The sequence below is a fragment of the Pleurodeles waltl genome, chromosome 6, assembly GCF_031143425.1.
Source record: "Pleurodeles waltl isolate 20211129_DDA chromosome 6, aPleWal1.hap1.20221129, whole genome shotgun sequence".
Taxonomy (NCBI): Eukaryota; Metazoa; Chordata; class Amphibia; order Caudata; family Salamandridae; genus Pleurodeles; species Pleurodeles waltl.
The window spans coordinates 1507883731-1507905081 of NC_090445.1; the positions used below are offsets into that span (position 1 = coordinate 1507883731).

A 21351-nucleotide genomic window follows, 5' to 3' on the forward strand; every position below is an offset into this window, starting at 1 on the left:
CCCCTTTCAGTTCAATCCTGTCTGCCAGGGTCCCAGTAGGGGGTGTGGCAGTCCTTTGTGTGAGAGCAGGCCCTCCATCCTCCCAGCCCAGGAAGACCCATTCAAAATGCAGATGTATGCAAGTGAGGCTGAGTACCCTGTGTTTGGGGTGTGTCTGAGTGAATGCACCAGGAGCTGTCAACTAAGCCCAGCCAGACGTGGATTGTAAGGCACAGAAAGATTTAAGTGCAAAGAAATGCTCACTTTCTAAAAGTGGCATTTCTAGAATAGTAATATTAAATCCAACTTCACCAGTCAGCAGGATTTTATATTACCATTCTGGCCATACTAAATATGACCTTCCTACTCCTTTCAGATCAGCAGCTACCACTTCAATACTGTATGAGGGCAGCCCCAATGTTAGCCTATGAAGGGAGCAGGCCTCACAGTAGTGCAAAAACGAATTTAGGAGTTTTACACTACCAGGACATGTAAACTACACAGGTACAAGTCCTGCCTTTCACCCACACAGCACCCTGCTCTAGGGGTTACCTAGGGCACACATTAGAGGTGACTTATATGTGGAGAAAGGGGAGGTTTAGGCTTGGCAAGTACTGTTAAATGCCAAGTCGAGGTGCCAGTGAGACTGCACACACAGGCCTTGCAGTGGCAGGCCTGAGACAAGGTAAGGGGCTACTTAAGTGGTTGGCACAACCAGTGCTGCAGGCCCACTAGTAGCATTTAATCTACAGGCCCTAGGCACAGAGAGTGCACATTACTAGGGACTTATAAGTAAATTAAATAGTCCAATCAGGTATGATTCAAGGTTACCATGTTTTAAGGGAGAGAGCATATGCACTTTAGCACTGGTTAGCAGTGGTAACGTGCGCAGAGTCTAAAAGCCAGCACAAATAGTGTCCAAAAAGTGTAGGGAGGCAGGCAAAAAGTTAGGGGTGACCACCCTAAGGCTGTCGGGTCTAACATGTGTCCCCCCCCCAGCTGAAAGTGGGGAGAGCTACCCGACCTCCTCGGAGCTCTCATCGCTAAGGCGGAAGTATCTGGAGAGACCATCAGCATTGGCGTGGTCAACCCCGGGGCGATGTTCCACCGTAAAGTCCATCCCCTGTAGGGAAATGGACCACCTCAAGAGTTTTGGATTCTCACCCCTCATCTGCATGAGCCATTTGAGGGGCCTGTGGTCTGTCTGAACCCGGAAGTGAGTCCCAAACAGGTAGGGTCTTAGCTTCTTCAGTGCCCAGACCACAGCAAAAGCTTCTCTTTCAATAGCACTCCACCTATGTTCCCGTGGTAATAGCCTTCTGCTAATAAAGACTACTGGTTGGTCTAGGCCCTCCTCATTTAGCTGTGCTAGGACCGCCCCTATGCCATGCTCTGAAGCGTCTGTCTGCACAATAAATTCCTGGGAGTAGTCAGGGGCCTTGAGCACGGGGGCCGTGCACATGGCTTCCTTCAGGGAGTCAAAGGCTTTCTGACAAGCCTCTGTCCAATTCACCAACCTAGGTTGTTTCTTGGAAGTGAGTTCTGTCAAGGGTGACACAATGGTACCATAGCCCTCGACAAATCTGCGGTAGTATCCGGTGAGGCCTAAAAAGGCTCTCACCTCAGTCTGAGTTCTAGGTGGTTGCCAGGCTTTGATAGTTTCAATCTTGGCCTGGAGTGGCTGCACCTTGCTACCACCCACTAGGTGTCCCAAGTACACCACGGAACCCTGCCCAATCTGGCACTTACTAGCCTTGATGGTCAGGCCTGCCTGTTGCAGGGCCTGAAGCACCTCCTTGAGGTGGAGCAGGTGTTCCTCCCAGCTGGAACTGTAGACAGCTATGTCATCCAGGTAGGCTGCACAGAAGGCATCCTTGTCAGCTAGGACCCCGTTAACCAACCGTTGGAAGGTAGCGGGGGCATTTTTCAACCCAAATGGCATCACCCGGAACTGGTAATGGCCATCAGGGGTTGAAAATGCGGATCTCTCTTTAGCCCCCTCAGTCAGGGCGATCTGCCAGTACCCTGAAGTAAGATCAAATGTACTCAGGAACTTGGCAACGCCCAGCCTGTCAACGAGCTCATCAGCTCGGGGGATGGGGTGAGCATCAGTCCGGGTGACTGAGTTGAGACCCCGGTAGTCCACACAGAACCGAAGTTCTGGCTTCGCACCTGGGGCAGTAGCCTTATGGACCAACACCACTGGGCTGTCCCAGGGACTACTGGATTTCTCGATAACCCTGAAAGCTAACATCTTGGAGACCTCCTCCTTGATGCTGGCTTTCACCTTATCCGATAACCTGTAAATTTTGTTCTTCACAGGGAGACTGTCACCGGTGTCAATGTCATGAACACAGAGGTTGGTCAGTCCAGGAGTAAGGGAGAACAGGGGGGAGAACTGCTCCAACAGCTCATAGCAGTCTCCTTTCTGGTTTAGAGTCAGGGAGTCAGAGAGGATGACCCCTTTCACTGACCCATCACCTTCTTGGGCAGAGAGGAGGTCGGGGAGAGGTTCACTCTCCTCTTCCATTCCTTCATCTGTGACCAGAAGCATGTTGACCTCAGACCTCTCAAAATGAGCCTTTAGCCGGTTGACATGGAGCACCCTTAGGGGGTTCCTAGGGGTTTGGAGTTCCACTAGGTAAGTGGCCTCCCCTTTCCGCTCCTTTACTTCAAATGGGCCAGACCAGCGGTCCTGGAGAGCTATAGGCTCTACTGGATCCATTACCCACACTTTGTCTTCAGGTTGAAACTCTACCAGGGTGGCCTTCTGGTCATACCAGCATTTCATTACCTCTTGACTGGCCTCAAGGTTACTTTGGGCCTCTTTCCAGAAGCGGGTCATCTGGTTGCGGAAGGCCAACATGTAGCTGACCACATCCTGAGGGGGGTGCCTTTGGAGCTCTCTCCAACCCCTCCTTGACAATGCTTAAGTGTCCCCTGACAGGGTACCCATAGAGAAGCTCAAAGGGACTGAACCCCACCCCCCTCTGGGGGACCTCTCGGTAAGCAAAGAGAAGGCATGGTAAGAGGACGTCCCACTTACGCCTCATGGCCTCAGGTAGGCCACCAATCATGCCTTTCAAGGTCTTGTTGAATCTCTCCACAAGACCATTAGATTGGGGGTGATAGGGTGTGGTGAACTTATAGGTTACACCACACGCATCCCACAGAGACTTCATGTATGCAGACATGAAGTTAGTGCCTCTGTCAGACACTATCTCCTTTGGGAATCCCACACGGGTAAATATTCCCATCAGAGTTCTGGTCACCAACGGTGCAGTTACGGTCCTCAGAGGGATTGCCTCTGGGTAACGGGTGGCATGGTCCACCAAAACCAGGATGAACCTGTTGCCTAAGGCAGTTTTGGGGTCCAATGGACCAACAATGTCGATGCCCACCCTTTCAAAGGGGGTGCCAACGACAGGAAGTGGAATCAGGGGGGTTTTAACCCTTTTCCCTGCTTTACCACTGGCCTGGCAGGTAGGACAAGATCTACAGAACTTATCTGAGTTTGTCCTCGTTCTGGGCCAATAAAAGTGGGTGACAAGCCTGTTAAAGGTCTTGCCTTGCCCCAAATGTCCTGCTAGGGGAATGTCGTGAGCCAGACCCAGTAGGAAGGTTCGGTAACACTGGGGGACCACGAGCGTACGCGCTGCCCCAAAGGCCGGAACCTTAGGCTCACTGTAGAGGAGATCATTCTCCCAATATATGTGGTGATCGCCAGAGGCTTCACCTGCCGCCTGGTCTGAGGCTTGCTTCCTCAGACCCTCTAGAGTGGGACATTCTTTCTGCGCCTTGCAGAATTCCTCCCTTGTGGGTCCACCCTCAACTTGCCAGCCAGCAAGCTCCGGTAGGTCACCTAGGGTGGCAATGTCTTCCCCAGTTGGCTCGGTAGCCTCCTCCTCAGGAGCCCCGTCAACCACTGTGGGAACTTCTGGGACCGGTTTCCCGCACCCCTTGCCCCTCCTCTTGGCAGCTCTCGGGCCATTGTTCCAGGCTCCAGACGCCCTTGACTTCCCTCTCGGTCAGCCATGGACCGTGTGGTCATGCAGACCCACTCAGGTAACCCTAACATCTCCAGGTGAGATCTGAGCTCCACTTCTTTCCAAGCAGTATGCTCAAGATCATTGCCTAACAGACAATCTACAGGCATGGCAGGACTCACAGCTACTTTCAGAGTACCAGAGACCCCCTCAAAGGGAACCAGAGCCACCGGTAGGTGACTCTCACGATTGTCAGCGACTATGACCTGGTGGAATGTATTAGGGACTATCTGCTCTGTTGACACCAGCTGACTCTTGATAGTCGTCATACTGGCTCCTGTGTCACGCAGAGCCTCCACCTTCTGCCCATCAATGGTGACCCACTGCCTGTACTTGGAAGTATTTTGGGGCATGTGGGCTTTGGGCACCATTTCTCCTTCTCCCAGGGACACTAGGGAAATCTCTACCTGTTCCCCAAAGCTATCCGGGTCCATCTCCCCCCCGAGTGCTACACTAGTCAACCCAGGTGTCTGTCCAGTAGAGGACGGTGCTCTCTTGGAGCACTGGGGGTCGCCTTTAAAGTGACCATACTGGTAACACTCCATGCATTTGGGGTTGGATTTCCCTGACCTATCATATGTCCCTGGCTTTTCCCCAATTCTGGAAAAGGAATGGTTGCCACCCCCTCCCTGGGAATTCTTTTGGGGGCCTTTGGAGAGTTCCTTATCTGTAAGTTTATCTCCCCCCTCTTTCTTCTGTTCGGAACCCTGACCACCTTTGTGGGTGTCCCTCCCAGGTACCTTCTTGGACACTCTGGTGCTAACCCAGAGGTCCGCCTCCTCAGCAAGCTTCCTGGGATCAGTCAGCTTACTATCCACTAAGTGCTGGCGCAACTCTGTAAAAGTAGTATTAAGCATATGCTCTCTCAGAATCAAGTCATATAACCCTTTATAATCATCTACTTTGTTGCCCCGCACCCATCCATTCATTGCCTTACTGGAAAAGTCAAAGAAATCTACCCATGTTTGTGTGGTTTGTTTGGTGCTGTCCCTGAACCTCTGACGGTATCCCTCATGGGCCAGCCCAAACTTGGCAAGTAAAGTGGCTTTCTGAAGTGGGTATGTGTTTTGATCAGGTTGATCCAATGTGAGAAGTGTGTCCCTCCCCAATGGCGGTATATAACCCCACATAGCTACGCCCCATTGCCCTTCAGGAACCTCATGAGCCCTTAGTGCAACTTCATAAGCAGCTAACCATTTATCTATGTCATCTCCCACCACAAAACTGGGCACCACATTTTTGGGTATACGAACCTTCTTTTCTCCAGCAGGTCCTGTCTGTATGCTGCCACCATTATTGCTGGATTCAGACTGTCTCGCCTTGATCTCCAGCTCCTTGAGACTCAGTTCATGAGCCAACAATAGTTTATTTTCAGCCAAAGCTCTCTCAGCTTCCACCTGTTTGGCTGCTCTTTCAGCTTCAGCTTGTTTGGCTTCTCTTTCAGCTTCAATTTGTTTGGCTGCTCTTTCAGCCTCAGCTTGCTTGGCTTCTCTCTCAGCCCTTCTTTCCTCCTGTTGAGCCTCAATTTTCAGTTTTGCCATTTGCAATTGGAACTCCCTTTCCTCTCCGGTCAGGCTTTGCACAGAGACACTGCTCCCTGGTCTGGAAGGGGGCACAATTGCAGTGGTAACATCATCCACAGATAGCAACAAATCCTCTGAAGGGCCATTTTCTGGTTCCTCTTCCTCATCATCCTCGTCTAAATGGGCTTCTGCCCAGGCCCTCAGCGCCACTTGAAAGTCCTCCTTTTTGGAGGACCCTTGGGTGGGCACCCTCATTGCCCTGCAGAACCCTCTTAGCTGTTTGACTGTATATGTATCCAACAGGACTAGGTCAAAGTCTCCCATTTGAGACCCAGTCAGAGGCATGTTGAGTGAGGATTTAGTTTTTGAAAATTGTCAGGAAGAAAAAAAACGAAATTTTGCAAAAAGAGATAAAAATCAAGTTGACCTTCAACTGTGGGTAGGTAGTGAAATACTTAGCTACTGTATGTCACTGCACAAACACAAGTCCTATCCTCACCGCTGATCACCAATGTTAGAAATTGGGTTTTTGGTTGGCAGGCAGGTTACCCCCTGTCCAAGCAAAAGCCCTCACTCTAGTCAGGGTAAGTCACACACAATCCAAGATTATCCTGTGCCCACCCTCTGGTAGCTTGGCACGAGCAGTCAGGCTTAACTTAGAAGGCAATGTGTAAAGTATTTGTGCAATAAATCATACAATACCACCATATAGCACCACAAAAATACACCACACAGTGTTTAGAAAAATATATAATATTTATCGGGATAATTGTAGGTCAAAACGAATAAAGTTGCAATGTGAATTTGTAGAGATATCACTGAAAAGTGATATAAAGTATCTTAAGTCTTTAAAAAGCAAACAAAGTCTCTTTCAAGCACAAAGTACCTGGTTTGGAGTGGAAAATCTCCTCAGAGGGCCACAGAAGAAGAGATGCGTGGAAAAAGGGGGTGTGCGTCGATTTCTCCCCAGCACACACGGACTTGCGTCGTTATTTTTCACGCGGGGAAGTCATGCGTCGTTTTCCGGCGCGCGGACAGTCTCTTTCTGTGGATCGCGGGGATTACCAGATGTCCCGGGTCTGTGCGTGGATTTTCCTGCTTGTTTTCCAGCTGCGCGTCATTCTGCGGGGCTGCGCATCGAAATTTCGATCTCACGGCAGGCGTCGCGTCGATTTCTCCTCTGGAGGTCGGGCAGCGTTGTCCTTGCGAAACCGTGCGTCGAAGTTCCGGTCGTCCCGAAGGCGTTGCGTCGATCAGCGTCTGTGTGCGGCGTTTTTCTCGCCACGGAACAAGCTGGGCGTCGAAAATTTTGGCGCACGGAGCGTCCAAGTGAAAAAGAGAAGTCTTTTTGGTCCTGAGACTTCCAAGCCCTTGGAGAGCACTTTCACAGCCAGACAAGAGTTCAGCAAGGCAGCAGGCCAACAGCAAGGCAGCAGTCCTTTGTAGAAAGCAGACAGGTGAGTCCTTTGAGCAGCCAGGCAGTTCTTCTTGGCAGGATGTAGTTTCTGGTTCAGGGTTCTTCTCCAGCAAGTGTCTGATGAGGTAGGGCAGAGGCCCTGTTTTATACCCAAATGTGCCTTTGAAGTGGGGGAGACTTCAAAGAGTGGCTAAGAAGTGCACCAGGTCCCCTTTCAGTTCAATCCTGTCTGCCAGGGTCCCAGTAGGGGGAGTGGCAGTCCTTTGTGTGAGAGCAGGCCCTCCACCCTCCCAGCCCAGGAAGACCCATTCAAAATGCAGATGTATGCAAGTGAGGCTGAGTACCCTGTGTTTGGGGTGTGTCTGAGTGAATGCACCAGGAGCTGTCAACTAAGCCCAGCCAGACGTGGATTGTAAGGCACAGAAAGATTTAAGTGCAAAGAAATGCTCACTTTCTAAAAGTGGCATTTCTAGAATAGTAATATTAAATCCAACTTCACCAGTCAGCAGGATTTTATATTACCATTCTGGCCATACTAAATATGACCTTCCTACTCCTTTCAGATCAGCAGCTACCACTTCAATACTGTATGAGGGCAGCCCCAATGTTAGCCTATGAAGGGAGCAGGCCTCACAGTAGTGCAAAAACACTACCAGGACATGTAAACTACACAGGTACATGTCCTGCCTTTCACCCACACAGCACCCTGCTCTAGGGGTTACCTAGGGCACACATTAGAGGTGACTTATATGTGGAGAAAGGGGAGGTTTAGGCTTGGCAAGTACTGTTAAATGCCAAGTCGAGGTGCCAGTGAAACTGCACACACAGGCCTTGCAGTGGCAGGCCTGAGACAAGGAAAGGGGCTACTTAAGTGGTTGGCACAACCAGTGCTGCAGGCCCACTAGTAGCATTTAATCTACAGGCCCTAGGCACAGAGAGTGCACATTACTAGGGACTTATAAGTAAATTAAATAGTCCAATCAGGTATGATTCAAAGTTACCATGTTTTAAGGGAGAGAGCATATGCACTTTAGCACTGGTTAGCAGTGGTAAAGTGCGCAGAGTCTAAAAGCCAGCAAAAATAGTGTCCAAAAAGTGGAGGGAGGTAGGCAAAAAGTTAGGGGTGACCACCCTAAGGCTGTCAGGTCTAACAGAGACCTATTCAGGTTTTGCACAAATGCACAGACTCAAACTATTTTCCTTTGGTTACTTGTTAGTTTTGACAAGAACCGGTCTAGACATTAGCTTACCAGTACATGGATCAGATAGCTTTTTGGAATAGTAACCTATAGAGAAGATACTCCTGGACATGATGGCTCGTGGATGATCAACATAGACGTGACATAAATAATTTTTAATCGTAAGACCTATAACTAATCTCTGATTCAATGCAGAAGTATGGTAAGGGTGTGGGTGGATTTCTTATGATCTTGTGATATGAGGTGTTCTTTGTGAGTGATCCTGGGCGAGGTGAGCAGAGTCATTGCATATTTCAGCAGATGGTGTTCAGTGGAGGTGTCCTGGTAAATAGAATGGCTGGGATGTGGATGACGAATATGAAGGCTTAGATGTGATCAAGAGTTTAAGAATAACTGCATGTAGGCTACTAGTCGGGGTGTATTAACTCGAGTTTGAAGGCTGGTAGTTCGGTGGGGGGAGCTATATATGGCTTTGATAACCAGGATCAGTAGCTGGTACAAAATGTATTCTTAGCCGACAAGTAGCTGACTTGGTGCCAGTGGTCTGGGATAGGATTGTTTTTAGAACCATTGTACAGCCCTCTCATGGCAAAAGTATTTTCTAATGAAAAGAAAGAATATTGGGGCCTTGTTTGTGTGGAAGGATATGCATGTGCGGATTTTTCCGAACGTTCAGTAATTAAAATCTGGTTAAAGTGACTGTCTTGGTTATGAATGTTTCCTTGCTTGTAGAGCGGTTAAAATGTGGTTCAAGGTTTCCGACTGAGAGTGTTGAAAGGAAAATTGGATAAGGAAAGGATGAACATGCTAGCAACGCAGAAATGTAATTATATCAGTTTTGCATGATTTCAGACTGATCGAATAGCTGTCTGGTGACTGACTGTGAGGCACATAGAGACAGATGTGGGTCTAGGTCAGGAGTGAATGTGTAAAGTGAGTTGGGTATCATCATCAGAAAATGGCAGGCAAATCCCGAGGAATTGACGACTTTGCAAAGAGACAAGACGTAGAGAGAAAAGCACAGCAGCCAGGAGACAATGTATTGAATAACACCTTATTGCAGGGTTGGGGAGTTATGAGCACGAAGAAACTAGGGAGTTATGAGCCTAAGAAACTAGGAGTGATCAGAGAGGTAGGGTGCAAACCCGTTTAGTGCAAAGTCTGAGATACCAAAATTAGCTAGGAGGGACAGGACCAAATACACCACAGAGATTGGGAAGTGGGATAACAGAAGAAGTCATTGGGATGAGCTGAGGTAATGAAGTTTGATATGCGGGAGAGGACGATGTCTGGTGTAATGCATAGCAAGGGACTGGATTTAATGGGTGTGGCAGGATATGAGCAGTGAAGAAGGTAGCTCTGTCCTGAAACTGTAATCACTCAATTTGTTTTGAAGAATTTGAGTAGAGAGTTTAGAAATACTGAACGGTCTGCGTGCGTTGGTAGAGGTAGGGGCACTGCAGGTTTTAAGCAAGCCGGTTAATAAATGCTTGTGTTAAGAGAGTGATTAGAGAGATCTTGCATAATAGGACGTGAGGAGAGAGCCCAGACATTAAGTATTTGGAGACTTAACATATCCGGTGTTGTACATGATGAACTGCTGACTTTGAGTAAGTGTGTTTGTTTAGCGGTAGATATGTAGGAGGCGTTTGAGCTCAGTCAAAGAGATTGAGAAGGGTTGGAGTAATGTAGGAGGCAAAACGTGGCCGTAAGAGGAGAGTTGAAAGGTCCGTTTTAGGCCTTAGATTTTAGAAGAGATGTGGGGGCAAAATGTTACGTTGAAATGGATGAATGAGTCCTAGGGTGAGAAGAGTGTTGATGACGCAGTCCTAGGGAATGGCTAGAATCTGACTGGTGTACGACCACATAGTCAGAGGAAAATGAGCTGATAGGTGGTGGGTGAGTGTTGTAGAAATAATATCAAGTGGATCACCATGTGAGCGTGTAGTGAAGGAGGAGAGAGTTTTTATATACAGGAGTCTGTGAGAAACGGGCTGAATAGGATCTTGTGTTTGTTATTGGTAAGATCGAAGTTAAAGGTGCCTAACACAATGAGTGTTATTGACAGAAATCGAAATGCCAGGATATTGTCATAGTTGTCAAAGAAGGAGCCAGTTTTGCCCCCACAGCTCGCTAAAATGACAGTTTTCCAATTTATTTTATTTTAGGTTTATGTAAACAGCCACAAACAGCTAGTATCATCCTTAAAGTGCTTTTACAAATGTGGAACAGTAGGTCCAAAGGTGTTGCGATTAAATGAATTTTGCCATCAGGATCAAACTTCTGGAGCCCGCGTATGCAGGCGTTAACCTGACCTTGGTCTGTGTGTATGTAGAACCTTGTGGTGTCATATCCTTAGCCCGGAAACTACCTGGGAAATGGTTTATATCCGTTTATAAAGCCTTGATGGAGATTTGATGGATTCCAGTGAAATTGTGAACAGTTTATCTAGACCTGTCCTAGGCATCTGATAGTGTTACGATACACAATAAAGAGTACATCTTGAAGAAAGGACTTAGCATGCACTCCTTGTGGCAGCATTGCCAGTCGGCATTGTTTTTTCACACCAAAACTACTTCGCAGCTTTAGATGATGTGGTATAATCAGTGCTGGTTTGTGCAGTTTGATCATACAACAATTGTACATATTGCGGTTTTGTTCTGATTACTTTCCAGTAAGTCTAGATTTTTGATACAGGCTAAGCAGATCTCACTGAGGTCTGTACCAACGGATGACTGCTCAATATGACAGTCATTCCCTAAGGGAGGTATAGTTTAAGGATCAGAATGTATATTCCTCATATCGAGTGACCGTACCCTAAAACACACCTTTACACATGTTAAAGTTGGGCGAGTCGCAAAACTTTTAGGGCGAGCCAAACCAAAGTTCTGGTTTTGGTTTAAGCCTAGGAGGCAAAGTAATTCATACTGAAACAGCAAGACAAATTATTGCTCTGAAATGGGTGCCAAATGTGTGTTGTGATAGGCATATAAAGATAAAATATTTGTATTACTCATATTTTGCTCAGTTATGACCAAAGTATTCTATCTATATCAGTTAAATCACTTGTTTACGTTTTCGACTGTTTGGATACTGCACATGTCCCGTATTGGGTAAAATGGTAGATTAAAGAATGACCCTACTTTCCTTAAGCTGAGGTCCAATATTTCCATCACACAGTTACCTACACTTAAAAAGGTGCACCAAGGTCTCATTTCTATACATGAGCATCACAGCTCCTCCATTACCACCATCTTATTTTCTTGTCGAACTTGTGCTCTTTCCCATCGTTCTCCAATTTTCTGTGCCAGATCTGTAGTTAAAGCATCAATTATCCCTTAAGTTTCCCTTCTGTAGATGCAGGTCCGGTGGGAGAATGGAGGCAGCTGTAGAATTTCCTTGTGTGGAAGAATCGTATCCACCGTGAGGCATAGCCTCACAATGGAACTGAAGGAACATTGCTTCCGCAAAATAGTCAGTGCTAAGTGGTGGTGTCTAGGAACTTTCTGTGCACAGTACTAATACACAGTGTTTCTCATGTGTGCATGCACAGAGACCGTTTGTTATGTTTCCACACTTCATCTCTGGCATCCACGCAAAAGGCACATTTCCAGGGATCCACTCTGTTCTGACTTCACATTAGGGCCTCCTGCATATAGAAAAAACATTTCTTTGTAGTCTACACTACAGAATTTAGACCAGTGTTGTAAAAAGCCCCTTTGACTGTACACTGAATCTTCATCTGTTAGTTTTTCACTGCGTTCTAAATTCTTTACTTCCTTTGCCTGTCTTATTCAGTCATGGGAAAATCCTAAATCTTGCACGAGTTCCACCTCCAGCTACTCGCAGTTTCTGTAGTGTTGCCTAGGAGTATTATTACCATGTCCGTGGTGCTCTACCAGCACTTGCCTCTCTGGAAAGAGCTAAGGCATCAGCATTTATCAGTGTCTGCATATCTCGTACACTTATTATAACCTTTTCCAACACCTCTTCATGCTTAGACTTGATAGGTACCCCTTATTTGTCTATTCATTTATTTACTTTGTAATGCTTGTGATAGCAGCCATTTTGGCGCTTTGAGTGGAAAGACATAATGACGGAGTCACAGGACAAGACACCACCTTACTCTAGCGTGAATGCAAGTGGCCACTTCGCATACAATCTAAAGGCCTGGAGAAGGATGAAGCAAGGTGTGCACAGGGCTTAGTATAGCTAGAGGGGTGGCTTTTTAAGCATCTAACTAGAATGATGTACATTGGATCTGGGGTTGAAGGGAAGCTTTAGTCAAAGCGGAGTCTTTAGACTTCTGCATAACTTCAAGAGCTCTTTTTTGAGTCATGTGTGTACAGGAGGTTGGTTTGCAGTGAGAATTTGCACAAAAGTGGTCAGCTGCTGATTCGTTTACATCACTAAGGCTGTGAAGCAGGCACATTATGATGGGATGCCTGGCATTCAGCTCTTGCAGGGTTCGTAAGGCTGCAGTATTTTGGAAAGGTATCCGTGCATCAGTGGTGTAACGAAACTTGAGGTCCCCCAGCACAGTACATGGAGGGCCACCCCCTCCGCTGGCCACCATATAACACCTGCCAGACCCAGTCAGTGTATGGTGTTGCAGGAGCACCCTGGAGCTCACCCCCACCCCCCCCCCCCCCTGGCACTGGGGGGGGGGCGGGTGGCGGCGGCTAACGTTACGCCACTGCCATGCACAAGGTAGTGCAAAGCATTGTGGATGTGGCACAATGTTTTGAACTGAGTTCTTTGTTTCACAGGAACGACCTTCGATCCAAGTCAGAGACCAGTCATGCGCATATCCACCTTGTTCCTGCTCCAGCAGGCACAATCCAGAACAAACTATTATGCTAGCCCCCATGTCCCCCACGTTCAGCTGGGCACAAAAGCAGCACCAGACTAATTTCAGCCTTTTTGGGTCTCATCAGTGATGTGCAGTAGATGTCCAATGATCCAGTACACACTGAAACCATGTCTGGACATACCCATCACACTTTGAGAAGTAAAAAGGAATGCTTGAATTAATCTAGGCCACTGGTTATTTCTTGAGCTTCATTGCAGTTCCTTATTTTTGTCCAGTATTCAACTTCTGACAGAGAACACTGCATCTTCTAATACACGATCATCACTTTGAGCACAACCCCAAAAAGGTAGTCAGAGAAGAGATTTCACGACGGATGATAAGTGCTGACCTCTGGCCAGTCCCGATGACAGGCTACACCATTTTGCACCAGCTAAAGCTAGTGAATCAGCTTAACCGGGGATGCTAGAAAGTCTAATTTTGCAAGGTCAAATTAAAATCTCGACTAAAACAAGGCATTCAGCATTGGAATGTAGAGGTGGGATTCAGTGTAAGTTAAAATTATTTGAAAAACTCACAACTGTACAAAGCACGTGTAGACTGCCTTTGCAGCCAGGATTTATAATTTTGAGGAAGAATCTGTATAGATTCCGGGATTTCTACCCAAGCTTGTTGGGACAGGACGTGGGCCCCAAGGATCAGGCCATGGGATGTCACTGATCAGGCACAGATGGCATCTTCATGTTTGTCGGGTCGAACTTAAAAGGTTAGTGGACACCCCTTCCATGGGTGGCAATGAGGCAATTTTTGAGGGCCTGTTGATCTTTACTGATAGGCGAGGACCTTGAACGAACCAAGATACCCCAAAATCAAATGAGCTGAGTGTAGCTCACATTTATGTAAATGTTGGCCCCATAGTGATAAAGCAATGTGGGTAAGGGCTGCATCCACAGATTAAATGACAGTTGAGACAGTTGGAACCATGTGGGACACTATGGCTGAATGTTCTCAACCTATACAAAGTCCATTTTTGAACTGTACCAGTGAACAGCGTGTCTCCCATGGACTATTGTAGGACGGTGTTGAACGTGACTGAGGGATGTAGTAAAATCGTGAATATGACACTATCATCATCTACCAGTTTGAGTAGATAGTCCAATACTGAGAATATTACGATTTTGGTGCTACAAACTGTCCTAAATCTTGCTTGAAATGGATTAAGCAGTCGCTTGTCCTTTGCAAATTTTTGAAATTTCAGTGAAACCCAGTTTTCCTATTCCTTTACGCATACAATTGAAAAGGGAAACCAAAAAATTACCTAATCCTCTGCTACACAAGTTTTTTTTATGCAGTAGTTTTCCATCGCAAATTTTCTTGACAAAAGGACGAATGGCTCGTCTTAAAGTGTTCAACAGTGGTAGTTTTTTTGTTAGGAATTTTACTAGATATAAGTTCTTTGGGAAGCAAAATAGACATGTTCCAGAGACAATAGCTATAATTTTGCTTCTGTAGTCAGTTCAGATAGGTGAAGTGGGCACTTGTTAAGTCATGAATTCTAGATTACAATTTTCAGGCAACAAGAGTGTTTTGTTGGGAATGTTCTCCTGAGTGTTAGTGCTGTTTTCCTTGAAGAACTGAGATATCTTCACACACTTCTATGGATGGTATGCATTGACCTTGGATGGTAGTGGTTTCATTATGATTTGTAAGATTTGTTTAAATAGTTTGGGAGCCTCTCTAATACATTTTTTTTTTTTTTTTTTTTAAAGAAAATTATCTCTCGGCTTTTCTTGAATCGCATTTGTAGGCCGCGATTTCCACCCCTCCCTCCAATTAGGCAATTTTTTTTAGTTCAGTGGAGTAATCCCATCTCCTTTCTTTCTGCTTGGCAGACATTTGGTTTCAACTTTTTAGATTTAGCAGGAACCAGCGGTCTGCAAAATAGCTTCTTTTTTTTACTGTAGATAGTTGTGCAATTAAAGTGGTACCTTTGTCAAAATCTTGCTTAATGTTCTAGGCAGTACCCATTAATCTCCTATTTCTGCCAGATCTTTCTGGATTTGTTCTGGGTAGCTTCAAAATGAATAATCTGTGCACCTTTTTTTTACTCTGTCCTTCAGGCTGCAGCATTATTCTTGGACATGGAAAAAAGTGTTTTATTTCGTGAAGTAGCCATTCAATTTGAAGGTACTCTTAAAATTAGGGTTGGGGCTTACTTCCTGGTTCTTATGCTTTGTCAAGCTTAAAATACATTTCTGTAAATAGGTATCGAATAATTGATCGTAATTTCTTGAACATAGTGTATTACATTCTAATGAAACCAAGGAGATTATTCCCCTCTCTGGATGGCCAGTGTCTTGTGGCACCCAGCTGGAGAATAATTTTTTAACCGGTCATGGATTTCCTCTGTGAGAGCGTGATCCGCTTTGATTAAGAGGGTGAGGGAAACAAAATTTGTGAGCCTTTGTTGGCGTTGTTTGTTTACTTATAGTAGGCCTCAGATAGACAGGACATTGTTGGCCCTGGAACCATTGCTTACCAAAATAGGCGATATGTTACAGGTAACAGGTCCTCATCAAAATTATTCTGAATGGTTTGTGATTTGGTGTATCAACGAGATGTGCGAGCCTTCTTCCCATCCTACTTGAATAAAGAAAAGCCATTGGGATGAATTTGGTGTGCTGCATCAGGGGCTGCTCCTCCATAAGGGCCAGAAGGGCGGTAGCCCCCCACAATCACAATTCACTCATATTTCATTGCTTAAAATATTACAGCTTTTGCATGTAATTAAACGACCTCACAGATTTTGTTTACATGTAAAAGCTGCAATATCACTGTGCACCAGAAGAGAGCTCCCCTTGGCTGTATTGCTCATTTGTCAGGGTGGTGTGTTACAGCCTGTCCTTTCACAAACGCAATACATATTTGACATGCTGCACTGGCACCAGGCAGTGCAGCATGTCATTTAATGGAGATTTGGGGCCTGTCAGTCATGCGCCCTTATGCCCCATCGGAAGCCATGATGAAGAAAGAGGATAGCCTTCAGTCTTATCTGAGCTTCTGATTTGATATACGGGTGTGAGCCTCGCTCTATCACCTTGTTTGTTCAATCTGAAAGTTGGGAATTTTTGTGCAGAGGAAACTGTGCTTTGAGGGCTACCCCAGATAAGCCTCCATGTTGTGTGTTTGAGTGAGAGCATACTTATGTTTTGTGTGTCTGTCTGCAAGCGTACGTCACTGTGTGTGTTTGTAAGTGCGTGTGAGTGTTTGTTTTGTATGCGTGATTGTTCGAAATGCGGCTTAAGAGTAGCAAACAACAGTTGTGGGTGACCCGACAAATAAACAGGGAGCGCCAGTACGAGCCTTAAATGCACTAATTTAAGTCCTGACTACAGATTTATAAAAGCTGTTGTTGAGATGTTGTAAGCGTATTCCAGCAAAATGACCTTTCGTCTGATAGCATCCCCACTTTTTAAATTCACCAGCTGCTACTGCACCCCATGCCATTCTGCTGTCCTGTGAGCCCAAAGCAATACCTTGAGTAAAAATGGTGGATGATATTACATTATAACTTTCATTGTATTCCCAAAGCTATTGAGCTAGTGATAGGAGGGTGGTAATTTCAAATAGTACTTCATAGTTGGAAGAATGTGATTGTGCATGTCTGGAGCGTATCTTCGTAGAAGGCAAAATAATTATATATATATATGCAATTTCCTCATGACTGTAATTGGGCAAAAAAATAATTGTAACATTTGTTCTTTAGGTGAACTTTATCAATCTACAACATGTCTTGAGGTTTTGTGTCCTTTATTTAGGTCGCAGCCTACAGACTGCACAGCTGTCTAGTTTGCTAAAGATATCTTGGGGACATTGAGAAAGCTGACCTAGGAATGCATTTTGCCCATTGCCTGTCATTGGCTTTGTGGTTGTAACTCACATTTTCGAGCTTTCCATTTGCTGGCTTTATTTGTTTTAGGCTGTCCAGCTTACATTCGTATCTTCCCATGCCCAAACTTAATTACAGCATTGTTATCCTTCCAAGTGCTCCGTTTCTGTAAACAGGCCTGCAAATCTTGCCAAATCTCCTAACATTTGTTGTGTATTCAAAGACCAAGGTCAAATGTCAGGTGCTGTCTTCCGAGGGCACGTGTTAACTTCTCCTTCTCTGACTTCAAAGTGAGAGGATTTATATGACAATCTTGCTGGATACTCGGGGTAGGAAAGAGGTTTTCTCTAGCACACTACAACATTTAAATGAACTGTGCACGTAATTCAGAATATATTCGAATTAGGAACACAAGTGAAGCACATTTTTTGTTATTTCTGAAGTGTGTTGGAAACAAATGCTTTAATATGATCAAAACAAATCATTACATTCGGTGATGCAGTCTCCACACATTTTCGCCTGTACATGGCATAGTTTTTATTAGTAAAAATGCAAATGTAATGGCCATTTCAATTTTAAAAAGTGTTGTGTGTAATGGCAGTGTGCTACCACACCAAGAATGCTCCACTACACTCTGCACCACTCCACATCACTGCAGTCTACTCTGCACCACTTCACTTTACGCCACTGCACTCTGCTCCACTCTACGCCACTGCACTCCACCGCATTTTACTCCACTACACTTAACACTACACCTCTCTACTCTACCCTGTACACTACACCTCTCTACTCTACCCTGTACCACTCTACTTTATGCCAATGCACTCTTTGCCACTCTACACCATTGCACTCTTTGCCAATTCACTGTATGTCTCTCTAATTTACTCTGCACCACTGCACTCTATATCACTTCACTCTACACCAATTTACTCTGCCATTATACTCTGTTCCACTCTACACAACTGCACTCTACCCTGCACAACGCCACTCATCACCACTTCACTCTACTCTGAAACGATCTACTCTTCCCCACTCCAATCTATGCTACTCTACTCTTGACCCCTGCACTCTGCGCCAGTGCACTCTACACAACTGCACTGTCACCACACTGTACATCATTGTAGTCTACTCTGCCTCACTGTACTCTACACCACCTCTCTCTAAGCCACTCTACACTGCACTACTCCACTCTGCACTTCTTCATTCTCTGCCATTAAATTCTGCCCAGCTCCACTCTGCACTACTCCACTATGCCACTGCGCTCCATGGCACTATACTTTACTCAGCACCTCTCAACGCTACTTTGCTCTGCACCACTCTATGCCACTCGACTCTGCTCTGCACCACTACCCACGGCACTCTACTGTGCACCACTCTAATCTATGCCACTGCATTCTACGACTCTGCCTTGAATGCTGCTGAATTCAATGCCACTGCATTCAGTCCCACTGCAGTCTGCCACTATAATCTGCAACAGCCCACACAATGCACCCTACAATTGTACATTCTATTCATTGCCACTCTATGCGGTTCCACACTATGCCATGCCAGTGCACGACACTCTGCCACTCCATTCTACAACACTCTACTCCACTCTTTGCCAGTTTACTCTGACACTTAACCCCACTCCCCTCTACACCACTAACATTTAGCCATACTAAAAGCAGCCATGCTGGTGTACAATGTGGCTAAAACACATTGGTAAAGCCAATAGCTCTTGCACAGGTAAGGCCTTTTGGTTTTGCCGAAGCTTGTTTCTAGGGCAATAAAACATAACAAAAATAAAAACAAAACATTGGATAGAACTTTATTCGTAGTTTCACTTGAAACTTGAAGATTTACTTAGTTTAATCCCTCAACCCAAATTACATAATCCATTTTTGCAACATCTTTTTCAACTCACGGTTGCAAAATAAAACAAATTGTGGATAAATGTGAGATTATAAACTGAACAGTCATTGTCAAAGCCAGTCGGTCTTACTTCTGCAAGCTGTGGTTCATAAAAAGAAAACTTGCCACTTCATAAATGTGGTGGGCGTAAATGTTAGTTATAAAAAATAAAAAAAACTTTGTTAAAAATGTATTTATAGAATAGCACAGGTGTTTCCTAGCAGGTGTGTACTTCTACTTCAATAAGATATAGCAACCCTTTTAGGTTACAATGCACATCACAGGAACATAGGGCATCGAAAAGGTACTATTTCCTTTAAACTAATCTATTCTGAAGATATAATTTAAACGAAAAGGATGAGTTTTTTGTGTATGCATGAAGTGTGTGTGATGTAGCCTTTAATGCAGATACACTATTGTTTTGCAAAAAAAAACATACATATTATGCATGAAGAGATGGCATTTTGCTTCCACTCATCAATGCATACAACATGGTGCAAAGGGACAGCCTACATGAGATTGGGTGCCCTCACATTGAGTGTTTGCATAAGGCCTATACACCTTGTTCACACCTGCATAAATATAGTTTCATTACCTTCAGTGAAAAACACATTTGAATTGTGTTTTTTTTAATATATATATATATATATATATATATATATATATATATATATATATATATATATATATATATATATATATATATATATATATATTAACCCCTCTCGCGCGGGTCACGACCGGTGTCCGACACCAGGGAGGGGGTTAAAAAAATCCTCAGGTACGTTGCATCGGAAGACTCTTTTTTTATTTTTTATTTAAAGAACCCCAGGATTCCCCTAAGTGTCTAGTTTTAAAAAATGCACAGGTTTGGTAGGTTTCCCTAGGTGCCGGCTGAGCTAGAGGCCAAAATCCACAGCTAGGCACTATCTAAAAAACATGTCAGATTTCAATGTAAAAATGTGATGTGTCCATGTTGCGTTTCCTGTCGCATGCACTAGGCCTACCCACACAAGTGAGGCACTATTTGTATCAGGAGACTTGGGGAACACAGAATAGAAGAACAAGTGTTATTGCCCCTTGTCTTTCTCTACATTTTTTTCCTTCCAAAAGTAAGACCACGTGTAAAAAATAAATAAATAAAAAGTCTGTTTGAGAAATGCCCTGTAATAGACATGCTATTATGGGGTCCCAGGAATTCAGAGATGTGCAAATAAACACTGCTTCTCCGCACCTTATCTGGTGCCAATTTTGGAAATACAAATGTTTCCTTAATACCTATTTTTGACTCTCTATATTTCACCAAATAAATTGCTGTATACCCGGTATACAATGAAAACCCTTTGCAAGGTGTAGCTCATTTATTGGCTCTGGGTGTACCTAGGGTTTTTGATGAACCTACAAACCCTATATATTCCCACAACCCGAATAGTCCAGCAGACATAACAATAAATTGCTTTAAAAAATCTGCCATAGCTTGAAAAAGTTATAGATGAAAACATGGACAGAAATGGATGTTTTTTGTTCATCTTAATTTCATTTTTTTCTTTTTTTCTTTAAATTTCAGCTGTTATTTTCTGTAGGAAAACCTTGTAGGATCTACACAAATAACCCCGTGCTGAATTCAGAATTTTGTCTACTTTTCAGAAATGTTTAGCTGTCCCGGGATCCAGCTTTGGTTTCACACCCATTTCTTTCACTAACTGGAAGGAGGCTAAAAGCACAAAAAATTGTAAAAGTGGGGTATGTCCCAGTAAAATACCAAAATTGTGTTGAAAATGTGGTTTTCTGATTTAAGTCTTCGTGTTTCTGAAAGCTGGGAAGTTGGTGATTTTAGCACTGCAAAGCCTTTGTTCATGCCATCTTCAGAAGAAAAAAAACACATGCTTTCTTCTGCACCCCCTTTTACCCATTTTTCTGAAACAACCCCAAATTGGAACTGTATTTTGGCTAATTTCTTTTAGGACGTTGGAAAAAAAGGACACAACCTTGACGTGGATATCTTATGTTTACAAAAAGTTATAAAGTCCTAAGCGCAAACTACCTCAAACACCCCAAAAAACGGCTCAGGATGGGGTGGTATGGGGGGGGGTGAGGGATGAGGGAAAGGGGGTGGGAGGCCCAGCAGCTAAGGGGTGAAATACAGTTTGTTTATTTTGCTTTGAGTGTTCAGTTATTTGGTGATTTTATTTTCTGTTTCTGGTTTTAAGTTAATACGTTGTTTCGGTAGAATAGTAGCTGCCTGCTCTTTGAATGGTTGCTTATTTATTGTCACTTCTACCAGAAACAATAGTGTACTTCGTACACTACATCACTGAATGTTGTTTACATTTTTCTTTTTTGATGCAAGCTTTTAGTGGCCATGTTTAGGTGGCTTTGTCTTTTCTTTTTGTAGCAAAAGCATGTAATGTAAAATAGCTTTGTTATCCCTTGCTAAGACCTGTCCTTTTGCCTTTGCCAATCCTCTTTTGCTTTTTTTTTTAATCACACAAGACTGTTAGGATCTCTAAAGCGGTCTCTGAGCCAGATCTAACAAGCATTGGCAAAGCAAATAGACCTCACCCGAACAAGAGCTATTGACTTGAGCAATCTGTTTTG

The 21351-nt window shown here is 44.7% G+C and overlaps 1 protein-coding gene across 3 annotated transcripts in view; it reads left to right on the top strand.

The window, feature by feature from the left end:
- FAAP20 (FA core complex associated protein 20) overlaps window positions 1–21351 on the top strand; it is a 103775-nt gene that overhangs the window by 15023 nt on the left and 67401 nt on the right. The window contains exon 2 of one of the 3 annotated variants that reach the window (XM_069240995.1): window positions 15095–15161. The exons of the other annotated variants lie outside the window; for them this stretch is intronic. Within the exon in view, the coding sequence (XP_069097096.1) occupies window positions 15095–15161 (67 nt within the window). The remainder of the gene's footprint in view (window positions 1–15094; window positions 15162–21351) is intronic. 3 annotated transcript variants of the gene reach the window in all.